General features: G+C 43.6%; 2 protein-coding genes across 2 annotated transcripts in view; both read left to right on the top strand.

Annotated features, from left to right (window-relative positions):
• spata5 (spermatogenesis associated 5) overlaps nt 1-8,871 on the top strand; it is an 87,430-nt gene extending 78,559 nt beyond the window's left edge. Inside the window, exon 17 of the mRNA XM_026356999.1 lies at nt 8,453-8,871. Coding sequence (XP_026212784.1) covers nt 8,453-8,632 — 180 coding nt within the window. The 3' untranslated portion in view covers nt 8,633-8,871. The remainder of the gene's footprint in view (nt 1-8,452) is intronic.
• A 1,856-nt stretch (nt 8,872-10,727) lies between these two features.
• Nucleotides 10,728-14,715, top strand: spry1 (sprouty homolog 1, antagonist of FGF signaling (Drosophila)). Its single transcript, XM_026358476.1, has 2 exons — nt 10,728-11,352; nt 12,671-14,715. The coding sequence occupies exon 2, from the start codon at nt 12,726-12,728 to the stop codon at nt 13,812-13,814; it is 1,089 nt and encodes a 362-aa protein (XP_026214261.1). The 5' UTR covers nt 10,728-11,352; nt 12,671-12,725; the 3' UTR covers nt 13,815-14,715.
• The last annotated feature ends 2,373 nt before the right edge of the window (nt 14,716-17,088 follow it).

Raw genomic sequence — 17,088 nt, forward strand, 5'->3', positions numbered from 1 at the left:
GGATCGTTAGTTTTTATTATTAATATTTGATGGGTAATGTTTTTTACATGTACAAACATAGTATGATAAATAGATACTTGGTTGCAAGTGTTAGCAAATGTTATATCTGTGCTGTGAAACACATTAACAGGTAAACTGACATATGCACCTGTAACACTACTTTTTATCAAAGTGTTAACATCAATCCCAAAACTCTGGAGGAGATTCTGGTGCAAAGTGAAGTAAATTTTCCATAGAGATGCACCTAAATTTTAACTGAACCTAAGCAGTGACTGCAATCAATGAAGCACATCCACAGCGAGTTTTGTTAATTTAAAATCTCCGTCTGTATTATAAGCTATTAACACTTGTATCGCAACTACATGCGAACATTCACTGCATGCAGACACATTCCCCCGCATGGAAGGCTATGAATCGCATCATACAGGTGGAGTTTTACTTACCTTGACTTTACCGCGCTCACACAGAACTGAGTCTCTCGGTCACTCCGGTGTGGGTGTGTTTGGTAAATATGCCATCTCTGCCTTCTCAGGTCCAGGGAAAATGTGGTGTTTTCATTCGTCTGATTAAGAGGCGAGGACAAATATGCCCTTAGCTATATTCCCCTACACACACACACACACACACACACACACACACACACACACACACACACACACAGCCTAAACACTGTAGTACCAACACAGGTGCTATCCCACATGGGCCTTTCCAAAACATGAGGTGGGTAGAGGCCCAAGTCGCCTGACATGGAAGTTATTTGGTAGCTTTTGTAGGAGGTTTCCATCAGAAAGTCGCCCTGGCACTTTATTTATATTATCAGTGAGTCATGCAACAACACGAGCATCCCCCACTTTCATGACAAACATTTCCTGCGTGGCTAGAAAACATTTCTCACACTGAGTTTTACTATCAGAACGTTTGACATTTTCATTTCCTAAAGGCTTTTACTTTATCTTATTATTGAGAAACGCTAGATATGTAACTGTAGAGTTGTATTTAGGTTTTGTTAAGAATCTAAATAACGAGACATTTCTAATTAGCTCAGGATTCATTAAAAAATAAGAAAATGAAAAGAATATGCATTTAAAGGTACTGTAGCACTGGAAATCAATCTGCTCTGTCCAACCCATCCTTATCCTGCTCTGCTGTGCTCTGCTACACTCTGCCATGCTCTGTCCAGTGCTTCAGGTAGTCAGGCTTTATCTTTCATCAAGAAAATAATGAATATTAATCAATAATGAAAATGAAAATACACAAATTAGTCGTACAGTCACCGGTCCATGTGCTCTGAAAACAGAAATATTTTGCATTATTATACTCCCCCATCTATTTTATTTTATTTAATTTAGGCCAAGATGTGGAGAATTTAAACAGCTCTGTGAACCTGATACTAAAGTATAGCACAGTAATATTAAAGATAATTGCAGATAATTTCTTCAGCCCTGCATTTTCCTCCTCTCGCATGCAAAGGTTTCTGACGGCTGGAACTCTCTTGTAATATCTTCCCCTCGTCTCTATTGTCTCAGCTGTTTCGCACGGTGAGGAAAAGCCCACACGATCGCGCTTTCATCATCAGTTTTTCAGTGAAATCTAAATTCCTCTGCTCAGAGCACAAGCATGTGCATGTTCATCCACGGCTCACACACAAATACACACTCCACTCTGCTATTTATGATCATGTGCCATGTTTCCGTCCTCCCCACGTGACGCTCCTCCCTCTCTAAAACCCTCTTTCTCTCGCTCGTTCTCTCGCCTTGTAATCTTAAATAGGTTTCACATGGAGCTGTGGTGAGGCCTTGTTTCTTTTGGTGGATGCATGTCAGTGCAGACACTTCCTCTTTGCCTTTTTGTATGATGATACCCCCCCACACACACCAACATCGTGTGATTTATGTATTATTTAATTTCCTCTCTAAAAATGTGATGCAGTGTGGCTTCTTGGTTTCCTTTTTTATTTCTTGGTGACAGATTTTCTCTCTGAATTTGCACCTTTTTGCATTTTACATTAATTGTCTTATAATTAAATTATGAAAATAAAAGCTCAGCTGTTTCTGTTAGTGCTGACCTCTTAAGGGTTAAATTGCTGTAAAACCATTCATTAAGCAAAAATGCTTAATTAATAGTTAAAAATGATTGTGCACATATGTTGTACATGAATCTATTCCTGCACATGCATGTGTTTGTGCATCGGCAAGTGTGTCGCATATGTGCATGCCCATGTCTACTCAGTGTATTATGTGAGCAAGTGCAGTGTGTTAGATGTTTGTATGTGCCTGGTCTGATAGAAAGATGGAGGAGAGGTTTTGTGGGAGGTAGGGAGTGGATGGATGATGGGGGTGGTGACTTGCTCCTGTAAATGTGGCTATTTGTATGTAAGGGAGGGGGTGATGCAGGAGGGAGGTGGGAAGGACTGGATGTAGCTCTTGTAGACACAAGGGTGGATTGATAGTAAACACACACTCCAGGTTTAGTGGATCTGCTGCCGGTAGCCCGGCTAACAAGCCCTTCATTAAGGCCGTCTGATACACTGACTGAGCACCTTTGTTGAAGTAGGAAGCGAAAAGTACACCAGACAGATTTGACCTGAGTAACTTGGTATGCGCTGCCAGCAGTTGCAAGGTTTTTTTCAACCCCTTCCTACTTTTTGGGCAGGGTTTATTTTCGTCGTCCTGAACAGGTTGGCTCATGGCACGCGCCCCTTCTCACCTTTTCCCTGTAAATACTGTAGAGAAAAATATGGGTTTGCAGAGTTATTTGCTTGTGAACGTATAGGCTGCATGTATTTTTAAATATCACAGGTTCCTTTTTGAGTTTTTGCATTTTTACAGTCCACAGTGTACAGTATTTATAGCATGCATACTTTGAGTTCAGCAGTCATTAGATGTTTTAACTGCAGGACTCATGCAGCAACAAGTTGTGCATTATTTTTTAGGAAGCCACTAGTTACTGTACTCTGCTTTTGTTCCTCTGTAGACCTGATAATATGAATCCAAGCACCTATTTTCCTGCACCTCATTTTCATGTTGCTGCTTCAGTTTCATTTCCATGAACACAACAAAACTGTCACTGCCACTGTTTTGAATCTTAACATAAAGGTTACTATGCCTGATTATTTGTTTTTTTATTCCACTCATATATTCTTTCTTGACATGTTCTAGTGCTAAAACGTGTCAGATGTGTTTGTGTAACCCCCACTTTGCTGTGTTCCTATTTATATTCTTATTCTTTGCTGTATCTTGTTACAATTTGCTGCCTTTCGCTGCCTAATATTCTCTCTGGGGTGATTAACATTTGGTGTTGTCTTATCTTACAAGGACAACAGGACTTCACATACAGTGCTGGACATGCTGTAGTATATCACTCGACATACAGTAAATACATCCACCGTGGTATGACTTGTGTGCATTCAAGCAGCATGATATAGGGTGTAGCTGTGGCTACACAGGGAAGAGCAGCACTGTGACCAATTGAGCATAAAGGCCGCTGTTGTATGCAGGGTTTCATGTTGTGGCACCCTAATGCCCGGGAGCATGAGATGCGAGCGAGGTCCTGCTGCCCAGAGCTCTACATGTGCCCTTCATGTCAGAACCGCATTAAAATAAAATGGCTTCACTGACCAAGTACTGTTATATTTTTATGTCATTTTCTAAGAATGTTCCAATGTCTTTAGTAATAGTTAATAATTAATTTGCTAACATTTCAAAGATCACTAATTAGACTGTAACTGTAATGACGGTGTCTGCAGTCGACGACTTATTGGCAGCCTGAACCCATTAGCCTTTAATAATTATTAACTACATTTTATAGTAGTACACTTGTTGACTTACTTTAGAAAGTGAAACCATCATGTTTGCTTAATAAATAAATTCACATAAATAAGTACCCATGGGTGTCTCACTTAAAATCATCCATAAAAATGTTTAAATCGCTAAGAAAGTGTTAATTTGTTTAGAAGAAATGTCTAAATATTAATTAATTAGCAAGTACAGAGTAGCCACAAGGGGTAATAAGTTCCTAATAAATGTTTTTTTAGTATGAGTGAGCAGTTAGTGTTAATAAGTTGTTACGATATTTATGAACTTTGATCTAGATGCTCTGCAGTTATTTATTGGGAGCTAAGTGTTTAAAGAGTTTCACAACCAAAAGTCTCTGTTTACTGATACTTAAACATATAACACGTAAAGATTTCACTGAAGAGAAGAGAAACAACAGAAACCACCAAACACTCCCTCAGACAAAGCAGCTTGACTTTAGTATTAATGTCAGTGTCTTCTCTTCATATTGAGCAGAGATGAATAAAAGTGCTGCGGCTTCATGTGACTCACTGAGTTCCTTTATTAACTTTCTTATGTTTCCACTTCCTTTAAACTTTCACAACATTGTAAAACTTTAATATGGTGGTTTTGAAATGTGCAACTCTCCGTTCAGTTCTATCAAACACTGAACCAGGACCCAAGTCTAGACCTGACTGACTGTTTGGGCCTCGTTGGTTTTCCAGGACTTTCCAGGAAGCCAGTCTTTATCTGATCCAGACCACACTCTTCTTCTTCTTCTGCTGCTCTAAACTGTTCCGCTCATCACGACGCCCCCCTGAGGAGGATGTTGGGAATGAACACTTTTTAATTCAGGCTTCATCAGTTTGACACAGCATCACTGCCTCTGTCCCTTTTCATTTTCTGAGGAACAGTGGACCTGTCGACCACTTGAACATCAAAAGGAGATCTCAATGACTTTTCCTGTCTGTATGCAAAGACCAACAGACAGTGGAGGTGAATGTCACTGCCAGCATCCACTAAACGTGTCATTATGCGTCTCACCACTGCAGTTGACTCGTATTGACAGTACCTCTGACTTATGAACGTCCTTGCATACATTTTAGTGTTTGACAGTATGTGTTTGTAAGTTGATGCATTTAAGGGTTGGTTTTCAGAGGAGTTCGAGAACCACCAGGGGAAACTTGTCATTAGAGGAATATGTGGAAACAAGGATGTGGTTGGCACTCCGACTGAGTATCTATCACTTTTCCAGCAACCATCTAAAGCTGTGGTTAAAGAGGCTCTGCTGACGTTTTATTATGGTGGAATGACTGACACAAGGACTCACAACGCTGCTGCTGCTGCTGCTGCTGCTGCTGCTGCTGCTGCTGCTGCTGCTGCTTCTGTTGCTGGTGATGGTGGTACTGATACTGTACGTGAAAGGGCTATAAGCTCAAAGCATCAAGTAGAGGTTTATGGCAACTTGTTGGGACAGATCCAAAACCTTGAACATAGTAATTGAGTGATGATTATGATGCGTCACATGATCCAGGCTGATAGATTTGCATAAGGAGGATGTTTGTTCAATCTGTCAGATGAATAGATTAGAAACCATGATTCAGTGACTGTTTTGGAAGTTGGTCGCAGGCGTCACTGTTTAACTAGAAACAGTTGCAGTAGAAGAATTTCCTGTAAAAAAAAAAAAAAAAAAAATACTTTGAGCAGTTTTTGCTTCGTCATCAAAAGCCCCCTCTTCGATTCACTATCAGGCCAACTTCTGGGTCATCTTGAGTCAGCATGTTTTCGCCCGTTTCCAAACTGAGAGGCTCTTGATGATTGCCTTTTTTTCTCTTTTCGTTTGCTTTGCCTTCGCGACTGGCTGCGTGCCACCTTCAGGAACTCTGAGCTCACCCCACATCACCAGAGAGCAGCCCACTGCAATGCATCAGCTTAACCCTCTCCATATATTTAAGTGATTGCTGACATAATTTATGAAGGGAATGAAAAATAAAGCATGCGTTGCAATAAAAAATATAAAAAAAAGGAGCCGGATCTATAATTTATTTGGCCTGCCACACGTCAGCACTCTTTGCCACCGGCACCCCCTCACACACACTCACATCTCATTTGTGTGCATTTGCAATTTTCTCCTTCCTCCTTTTCCCCTTTAGAAGTGCAGGAGGCCCATCTTTAGGGGGTGGTAGGCTGCTTTTTGGAGGGATTTAGGGGTATCGAGGTGGTGCTGCTCTCTGGCTCTGGTCTAGGAATGCCTTCACGTTAACAAACTGGCTCTTTCGCTCGCCTTGTTTGCCTTTGTGGCTTTATTTTTATTTATTTATTTTTTTCAAAGCCTGGACAGGCAAACACACCGCGGGAAACACTGGCTTGTTGATCGCCTTCACAGAGCAGCTCATAAAACAAGCAAGCATGAATGTAGGGGCCTGTGTGCGTGTCGTTTGTGTACTTCGGAGCAGCTCCGGACATTTCCTCCCCCCCAACTTAAAAAAAAAGCCCGAAGGGTGTTGAAGACATAAACAACCAAATAATTATTAACCGTTGAATCATGAGATTGAGGCACAAGGAGGCTGATGCTTCACTTCCTGGAAGTCGAGTATCAACATCAATAAGAAATTACACTTTGATTGCGCTGCGACGTCTGCCTGTTCCTGTTTATGGATGTTGCTTAGAAACGACACTGGATCAACATGTGGCATCTCTCTCGCCCTGTCTCTCTAACTCCATTCCTTATACGCTCACTCTCACTCGTTTGTAAACAGGGAACCAGGATACATGGCCTCATTATTACTGACAGACCAAAATGACTTGAATGATGGGAAACCCTCATACAAAATGAACCCGGCCCGCGTGTTTACCCTGCTTAAATCATGTTGCACATTGGCTTGAAACGGGAAAAAGGGGGAAAATAGGCCTCACATCCTGACATCTGCAAAGCACCTGTCCTGAGCTGTGCATGCTGGCTGAGCCAGAGCACATTCAAACAACTATCTCCCCTCATTTTACTCTCTGGCCTTGAAAAACACCATGACCATCATGTGCTCTAACAGTTGACAACCTCCTGTGTGTTTTTTCCTGTCTCCACAAAGTCTGTGGGTTTAGGATGATGTTACCATGGTGACATTTATGAACACATTTTACAGATATTGAGTCTAGTTATATCTAGTACTAAAAAGTACTTATCAACATGTCAACATGTCAAACATGAAACGTACGTAGTCTAAACTCTGCAAGGTTTTACTTTCTGTCTCTTCTCTCACACTGTTGTTGTAGGTCCAGTACTTTCATAGTAACCCTGCAAGGATTATTGCATTTGTTTTATAAAGATAATTCAGAACAGCAGTTGTAACAGACAGTGTATCTCTCCATTATCAGGAGTGGCTTCCATGTTGAACACAGCTATAGATGGAAGGGCGGTGACCGCTATCGCTTCGGTCCGGTGAACAATTAAGTCAGACCCACATTGCTATACATAAATACTGTCTACTGCTCTTCTGCATCACATGGCTGCCTGTCCCACTAACCCCTACCAGACATTATCAGTGGCTGTACGTGGGAATAGCTTCCTGCAAGGCTCTTGTTGTGTGAGCTGCCTTGACTCAAAGCTGTGCACATAGAAAGGGAACAGGGTGGCACCGCTGGGAAAGGTGCCTGGCGTTCATCAGCCACCGCCACTGATTCGGAAGTGAGTCACTTCTCTGGCGTGTGCAGAATCTCTCCCAAAGGTCACCTGCTCTGCCTGCAGCACTCCTCCATGTCAACCATTGCATAACTCCATCAGGAGGCTGCAGGAGGAGGACTACTGTATCTGCGCTTTAGACATGGCACATCGGAAATGTTGGTTAAACAGTCAAGGAGCTGTTTGTTAGTTGAGTTCAATCTTAAAGAGTGAGTGTAACTCAGTTCTAAAATGTATCAGACTGATTTAGAAAACCATCGTGCTTCCACATACTTACCTTAAATCACTAATGTTCTTTGTTACTTTGCAAGTTAGGTAACTCAAAGATAAAATGACCAATATAATAACGAAGGTGACTAAAACCTCATTAAACTCCTGTCGTGTCAGTGTTTTTATGATGCACCTGAACATTAGCTGATTGTCATCGCTGGAGCATTAGGCAGTCGTCCTCTCCCCTCTCTGTTAGTGTCTACTATCTCTGCCTTATGACTTTACTATGAAACTTTTGCAGGGTGCACTTGGTAACTAACACATAATTTATATCACACAGAAACACATATAAAACAAAGACTCAGTATAAAGTGTCATGACGTCCAGAGAGAGTGAGATTCTTACTTTGTGACACTGTGAGAACAGAATAATTGATGTTTACTACAGATATAAATGGTCAGATTATGTTCAGTTGCATTCTGCACAGTTTTTGATGTTTTTATGTGCTTTTAAAGTGCTTCCTCAAGTTGATCTTGTTGGGCTACATGTGTTTCTTGTCTGTCTTGTGAAGCACTTTGTAACATATGTTTAGAAAAGTGCTCTATAAATAAATGTATTATTATTATTTATGAGAGAAGCATTTTTAGTGATATAGTAATGAATAGGGAACTGTACTGTTACCGTAACACATGTACAGTGGAGCGACCTCTAACTGTGCACGCTCACGTGATTCGGTGTTCAGTGGTTGGACGCTCCGCCTGACAGCTGAATATCTGTCTGTTTCCTGTCCTAGATAACAGCAGTATGCAGAGAGGCTGCCCTCCTGGCCCTGCAAGAGGACATCAAAGCTCAGCACATTGAGCCCAGACACTTTGAAAGTGCCTTGAACACTGTGAAGCCCCGGATCCCGGACTCTCTCATCCAGTCGTATATCAGCTATCAGCAGCAACACAGCAGCCTGTGCTTCTTTTGACCACACTCCTACGGACAAAGTCAAAACTGAGGATATTATTTTAAAAAGTGTTGATTTCTAACTGCTCTGTTCTGTTGGACGTGTAACTAACATGATAGGAAGTAAACACAACATCTAACCGTGTACTTGGCAAATGGATTTTGACAAAAGGAAGATTTCTTATTGTGCCAATTAGCTGTTGTTAAAGCTTTTGTTTATTAGCTAGAAAAACATTTTTGACTTTGTTTAGTGGGAGTGTTCATGTGTGTTTTATCATATAAAATATATGTATTAAATGCATTATTTATGTATTGTTGTCACTGGTTGTTGTGTCTTTTTCTGAGCAAAACAACATCACAGCAAAAGCAAATTCACACATTCGTTCATAAGCTCTAAAAATCTATAAATAGAGTTTAAATCTATTCTGTAAAAGAAGTTAAAAAGTTTACTGGGAGCATCACCTTCCTGCACTTTGTGTTATTTGGGAAACATCAGTGTTTCTTTAAGACTGGAAACATTTACAGTTCACAGCTTGTTAGATGTTTTCTGAATGATTAATTCAACTTCAGGCCCGTTTTGACAAATATGGCATTAAATTATAAATTAACACAAAATATCAAGGTGGAGAGTTTGAACCCTGTCATCAGAATCCACGCTCACATCTTTGGGACTAAATAGTGGATTTAGACTCGTGTCTGGGGACCTTCTGGACCCCCTTCAAGGACCCCTGATGGCTCCTAAACCCCTAGTTTAAGCAACCACCGCTCAATATCCACGGGGAGAGAAGCAGCCGCGTCTGGTTTATTCATCACTTCCATCCATGGAAAATCTGTTAATTGCTGTAATCGGGAGATTTCCGTCCGCACTTCCGACCACTAAGAGCCGGGATCCAGGCGGCCATCTGTCGGTCTAGCAGGATTTGTTTTCTCACCAAGAAGCTGAATTTTAACATCCAGCTTAAACCCCTGAGTCATGACTGCGCTCCACAGTCACTTTAACAGTCCGTTAGCTCTAATGGGGCTTTTTTCGTCCTCTTTCTGAAGCATTTGCTGACCCGAGATGGCGCAGGGGGTCATTCATCTATTGATTTTTCCATTTGAATGGGATAAATTGACTTTGTATTGAACTTCCTTTTCTCATGGATCCGGATGTAGCGCATCCGCGACACCAATCAAACCAGACAGTCAGGAACAGAGAGAAGGGGGTGGCAGGAGTGCGGGGGGAGTCTTTCCCCTGGCTGCAGGGCTGCTTTTTTCTTAAGGTGGTCCGACGCTTCGCTGCCCCCTTCCTCCACCTCCACTTCCCCCATCCACCAACTTCTACCCATGAAACTCATCGAATGATGGGAACGTTTCCAGATCTGATAGTTACGCGAGCTGCAGACTCTTCGCTGCGTTTTATTTCCTCTGATGACATGAACAAGTGCGTAATGGGAACATTCCAGAGAGGAGAGAGGACATCCTGTTGATGTCTCTGCACAATGCAGACTGGGCTTTCCAAAGAGCTCTTTTAATGGAGTCAAAGTTAAGAATAGACTCTAACAATAAGGTTAAGTTTGTTTTCAAATGTCTGCTGCTGTTCAGCTCTCTGAAAGTCCTGTTCAGGAACCATTAAACGTCTTCTGCCTTCTTCTAAAGCTCTCTGTCAGTCAGGCTTCTAGTCATCACGTTACCAAACACGTCTGAACTCCTCTTTGAAGACGTTCAGCAGACTTTATTTCCCACCCACAAGCTAAGAAATGATTCAATGTCTCTGCTGCTTTGTTGTTTGTGTGACTTATCTTTTAACGTGGAGTAAAATCGCCACAGGATTAAATGTGCTGGGTTTTTATTTGTCACTGCGTTCCGTGAATGTTTGGCCTGAAATGACGAATCAGCGAGAAAATAAATACATGGCGCGTTTATTACAGCACGTTTAGTCACTTCACCTTATTCACATCATTATTCATAGACCACAAGAACGGAACCTAGCAGCTTTTTCCTTCCCTGAGCCCCCTCGTCGCAGTCGAGGGGAAATAAAAAGCAGTTCCACCTTAACTAGTGCACACATCTCTATCGCCCGGCCTTCTCCATCTGCCCAATGAATCAGGAGCGGATGCGATGTATCCTTTTTCAGTGGAGTGAATGGCCAATGGGAGTTGGCTTATCGAGCAAACACTGAGCTCTGCATTCCCATTCATTCAGTGCTGAACAGGCCCGCAGAGCTGAAGAGAGCGCGCCGCTGTCTGCGGCCACACGACGCTTTATGCACCAGAGCGCAGATTCTGTGCAACATTAAGCAAGAGCCGCAACTCCAACTCAACTTCTACACAAGCTCACAGAAGAGAGACACTTGGATTTAAGCTGAACCGTGTTTGGTTTCTTTTGCTTTTGCGCTGTTTTTGATTTTACAACTATTCCTACGGGACCTCTATAACTGGGTTCCCGTGCCTAAAGATCGGCCTCCCAAGTGCGCAGCAGCTCTCCTGGTGATTTCCCTCCCATCTCCATCAGAGCTCCACCGTGGATTTACTTTGTTGTATCCTGGGACCAATGCACATGTAACCCGCGCTGAACTTGTCTTTGAACCAAACCAAGAAAGGGAAATAACGCAAAGGGATTCAGTCGCACTTGGATTATCAGGCTGTGAATGTTATGCAGTAGACCTCTCAGTCTACGTGTGGACATTGCCCCTTCCTACTGGATGGAGTTTTTGTAGGCTGTTTGGTTGATGGATTCGAAGTCATGGATGGTTGCATATAGGTACGTCTCTGCTAATTTACACTTGTTATTTGGGTTTGTTTGGTGTCTGTGGCCCGATAGTAGCGCTCGTAGCGCCCTGGTGTGCTGCTCTGCAGCGACACTAATGTTTTCTTACACTGATGCACAATGTCCCAAACTTTCTGTGTTTGTTTTCTATGTGTTTTGACATAAAAACATCCGCAGCGGCTTCAGCTCATCGTGACTAGCTGATGAAATTGATGGATTTCCATGCCCGTGCCTCTCCGTGGCTCTGCTGGAACAAACACCCCTCCCCCACCGCGGTTGTTTTCATTCATAAGTTTTCTCCGTGTGTTTGGATGCGCCCTCTAATGTGTCTTGATCTGCGGCTCTGTCGGGTTTAAATGATCCTGCTTTTTTATTACTGCGCACGACGTCTCCTCTGAACGCGCTCCGTGAGGAGAATCCTATTTATAGTGCGTCCTGTGACGCACAGGCTGAGAAATAAGAAGAGTTTGTTCATCTGCAGAGCGTGAAAACGCTGCTTGCGGACTTTTGTCCATGTGAGTTAGGATTTGTACAGACAGGCTTTAGGCTTTGGCCTCGTGCACAGGTCGGTGTCGTTTCATAACATCACAGCAGGATCAACCCCCGAACTCCTGATGGAGTTTATGACATGAACACATGAGACGTTCACTGCTTCAAATAAACGTGAACAAGCTGCGTCGCGCAGGTGAAGTTCTGTCTTTTTCCGGAACTCGATCTGACTTTGGTGCTTTTATTTTTCCTTTTTCTTTTTCTCTCCACTTTCCCCTGAAATCCCTTTGGTGTAGTAATAGAATACTAAGTGAGGCAGCTCATTTAGTTCCTTGGATCGTGTCCTCATTTCGTGGCCGCGGTGCATTTAAATGTTAACTAGTCATACAAATGTAAATGAGGAGGGGAAGTATTTGTAGGGTCTACTGAAGTTTAGATGTGTGCCCAAAGCGGAGGCAGGTACAAAAAGTCTTGTTAATAGTCAACTTTTTCTGGGTTGCCTCACTTCACGGGATCAAAAGTGACATATTGTCATGTTGACAGGATGAAAACATCAAGTCTCTATTAGCTGTAAATAACACACACAGTTTATTTCACTTAAAGTAGCAGCTGCAGAGCAGTTGTTACTGTTCAGGAGTAATGACAGTGATATGGTGATGTTTGGTTTTCACTGGTTTTCTAAATGAATCCGCTTTAGAGCCACTAAACCCCTCTTCCTTCAGAGCAGTTTGTTTGCCAGTTATGCCATGTTTTGGCTGCTCATGTCCCCTCCCTCCCTGCCTCTCCTTTGTCTCTCATCAACCTCTCTTCCCCCCTCTGGCAGGTTTTCCGATGCATGCCAAGTCCACGGTGAATGTCGGAAGTGGTGATCCCCCCAGATGGAGCTCCAAAGTCAACATGGCCCCGGCGGTTCATTAGTGGTGATCCAGCAGCCTTCCCTAGAGAGCCGGCAGAGGTCGGATTACGAGCGGGAGCTCCAGCATGCTGCCATTCTCTCCCTGGACCAAATCAAGGCCATCCGCTCCAGCAATGAGTACACCGAGGGGCCCTCAATTGTACGGAGGCCCCCTGCACCCCGCACGGTCCCCAGGCCCCAGGACAAGCAGGAGAGGACTCACGAGGTCATCCTCGTCAATGTGAACAACAATTATGAGCACCGACCATCAGGTCAACACCATCATGTTGGGGGTGGCATGGTGGTTGTGGCAGGGGGACAGCAGTATGGTGGGTCCCGGGCACCAGGACTCAGCCGCTCCACAAGCACAGGAAGTGCTGCAAGTTCAGGGAGCAACAGCAGTGCCTCTTCTGAGCAGGGACTCTTGGCACGCTCGCCCCCCACCAGGCCCGGCATGAGCTTACATCACCACCACAGAGCAGAGCGGCCTGTTCGGACTCAGCCCAAGCCCAAGGCCCTTTTACCGCCCCAGCAGGGATCTCACATCCACCAGCCTCCACTAGAGGCTCCACTTAAGCCCCATGGCAAAGGGAAATCAGACCTTTCTGGTTCTGGCAAAGGGGTGGTGGCTACTGCTGGGCACCAGTTCATCTGTGAGCGTTGTGGGAAGTGCAAATGCAGTGACTGCACGGCTCCCAGGAGCCTGCCTTCATGTCTGGCCTGTAATGGCCAGTGTCTCTGCTCTGCTGAGAGCGCACTGGAGCATGGCACGTGCATGTGCCTGGTAAAGGGCATCTTCTACCACTGCTCCAATGACGATGAGGGGGACTCGTGTGCTGACCACCCCTGCTCGCTGTCACGTTCCCACTGCTGCTCTCGTTTCCTGTGCATGGGATTAATGTCGGTACTCTTCCCCTGTCTGCTATGCTACCCGCCTGTCAAGGGGTGTCTGAAGGCATGCCAGAGCTGCTACGACCGGGTTAACAGACCTGGCTGTCGCTGCAAGAACTCCAACACTGTCTATTGTAAACTGGAGAACTGGGCCCAACAGACCCAGGAAAAACCTTCCTGATCGCCCCTGTGTGTTTCTGATTCCGTGTGCACGGGAGACTGATGTGGATCTTATTATGACAATGATAATGATGACGATAGTCACAAATTAATGTTTATCAAACATTCTAAGCACCTCCCGCCCGCCTCCTCTCCTCGCTGCGGAACCCTAAGGAGCTAAGCAAAGGAGTAATGAAAACCACTCTATTATTTTTATTTTTTCTGGATCAGGACCATGTTTTTACAGACCAGTGTTTGCCTTAACTGTTTCTATGTCTATCCTCAGCTCCTCATTAACACAATTTTTTTTTATATATATATATATATATGAAAAAGTTATTCTTCCGTTTTAGGTAGGCAGCTTCCTGTGGGTCTGCGTGCCCGGTGGGAAGCTGCCTCTCACCAAATCTGTGAAGGACGATCTACTATAGGGCAAATATGTAGCTGTTACCTGGTATTCATAGCAAGCAGGTATATTTGAATTTATTGTTTGCTACCACACTAAAACCGTGGTTCCTATGCTCGTGTTGCATTAACGAAAGCACATCCATCTCATAGTATTTTTTTTTTTCCACTTGGATATGTTTCTCTCCTTCCACCCATCTGAACTCTTCATACACATTCTGTGGCATTCTCCCTTTTTTTTTTTTTTTAAATGTCTTTATTTTGTGTAAATTGTATGCTCAAAATCCATAAGAGGAATTCTGGCTATTTTTTAAAAGAAATGTCTGTTTAAACATTTTTTTGTTGTAAAAAATATTTATTATGTGAAGCTCTATTATTTTATGATATTTATTGCAAGAGACAGTCTTAAATTTACTCATGTCTGAATATAACAAAATATCAAATACTTACTGAAAAATTAAAGGGTGGCACAAAAGAAAACTATGTTAACTTTAATGCAGAAAATATATTAATTAATGAAAAAATGGCAGTGTCTGGTGTCTTGATTGAGCTGTTGATTGAGAAAAACCGAGGAATGAAAGACTAACGGGTGATTTTAAGGGAATGCAAGTCTGTTTTCTGGACTTTGAGTTCACCGGCGAACAGCAAATCACTGTTTTCCATGTGCGTATGTGTCCATGCTGGGTGTGGAATTCCTGGTAAAAATTTTCAACAGTGAGTAGAAACAGCTTGTGGCTCGAAATGTGACTGTTTACATTCTTGGAAGGCCTCTTTGCTGCGATTCTCCTCAGTAACCTTGAAAGCTAAACAATACAGGTCATTGACATGATTAGCCCCGAAGCTGCTAGCATCAACAGAGCCTCCACGTTTCCATGAGTTGAGCTCGCAGGAAGTAACTCTTCTCCTAAACCCGCCAGTCAACAAGTCACCACAAAACTATGCACTGTAGTTTGTTCCCTGGGCTTTAACACGGCCAGATCAAGATGTTCACAAATGGGCTGAGCACTGCAAAGCCCAACCGTGGGTGCCCTGAGAAATGGGAGCGACCATTACGAGTAGCCGGGGCCACCTGTTCAAAGATAATAAAGCAGAGCTATCAATGCTGAGCTTTTATGGCATGGTAAAGGGAACGACAGGGGCAAATCCAGCCCCCACCCTGACCCACACTCCCCCATTTGGTCATGTCTTTTTGTCAGTGAATTTATCACTTGGGAAGTCCGCCGAACCCCCACCCCCAACATTGACACCCACCCGCCCCTCCACGTCTGGGCCCCTAGGGGATGAGATCATCACTTTGAAAGTTGGTTGGTCAGCCAGAAATGCCAGCAGTTGGGGAAACACAGTTGTGTGACCAGGAAATTCCCTGAGACAAAGGAAAACGTATACTGCAGCTTTGGTTCGGGAAACTGCAGCATTAGCAGGAAAACAACACAACAGTGTTTATAATGAGCTCCATGTGAAGGTGGTGCCCTCCTCCGGTGCTGTATGCAACAGGTCTGGGATCACGTGATTCAGATTTCTGCTAAACAGAATCATCATCACTTCAATTTAACATAAAGTAGAACTGCTAATGCTGCAGCAGTTTTGAAGAGTAACAGGTTGAATTAAAACATCTCCCACAGAAAACAGTAATGGTAAGTGTGAACAAAAGGAAGTATCCTGTTGTCATTTAACAGGTTTTCACTAACATTCAGTGTTAGGATCAAATGAACGACCCCTCCAAATGGGCCTTCTGTGTTTAATGTGCTCTTCTTTCCCTTTTAGGTGGAATGTACCTTTTGTTGGCCTCAATAGTTAAGAGTGGATTAGTGATTTGTCAATTTCCTGTTACCTTTCAGAGCTGCAATTCGAGCCCCGTTTGCTTCTGGTTCCTGCATGATGGCAAACAATAGGAGGCCTCTTTTTTCAGGTTTCACTATAGTCCTCCTGTATGGATGCTGGGGGCAGGAGAGGTCTAAACTGTGTTCAGGAGGCGGTGAACAGGAAGACAGTGTTTACATGATATTTTCCAGCCTAAGCTAAATAAGGAAACATGTTCTACTCCCACCATTTCTAGAACGTGGCTGTGTTACATTTCTTGACATCTCTGATTTTATCAGCAGAGGTGTCTGAAATAACATTTTACGGCCCATGAATCATTTCTTTCACTTTTCCCTGCCACGTGAGCGGCTCTCCAGCTGCGTCACGTTTTACTCATCACAGGAACGACGAGTCCACTGCAGAAAAAAGAAAAACAGTGGAACCTGAGTCATTATTAAGTAATATAATGGCACAAATGGTCACAGCCTCTCCCCCTCTTTCTCCACTTTGCCCTTGTTTCAGAGTAAATTTAGCTGCTCCCCACACCCACGTAATACTATTTGGAGTTGTCAGCCTTGGTGGGTCCCTTGCTACAGCTTTGGGTTTTTTGGGGCCATACACAGTGCAAACACGCATGACTACCAAGTGAGTCATGGCGGAACCTCCAACCCACACACCCTACCGGGGCAGTCCTTTTCTTAGCCAGGGCGCTGCTGCCGGCACAGCCGCCGTGGAGCAGGATACTCCATAACCAGTCATCCTCCTCCGCAGCAGCATTCATCAGCAAAAGGCCTGCTTCAGCTTTCCTCCGCCTCCTCATCTGGTTTTTATTATTTCCCCACATGGCATATAAATAGAAATTAGCAATCAGGGAAACATGGGGGTGGTGCACTTTGGAGATGAAGGCAGCTTTTTGGACTTCAATGTAATGACCAAAGTTTATGGAAGTTATCTCATCAGATGTTTTGGATGATCTCGGTCGACTGAAGCGACTTGTGAGAGCGTGAGTGTTTAGAAACTGCTCCAAAATCCACACTCTGCCTCCGTAGGATTAAAGTGAGATTAAAAATACTATTAGAAGGCAATATAAC

Source organism: Anabas testudineus, chromosome 10 (genome assembly GCF_900324465.2).
Source record: "Anabas testudineus chromosome 10, fAnaTes1.2, whole genome shotgun sequence".
In the NCBI taxonomy this organism is placed as follows: domain Eukaryota; kingdom Metazoa; phylum Chordata; class Actinopteri; order Anabantiformes; family Anabantidae; genus Anabas; species Anabas testudineus.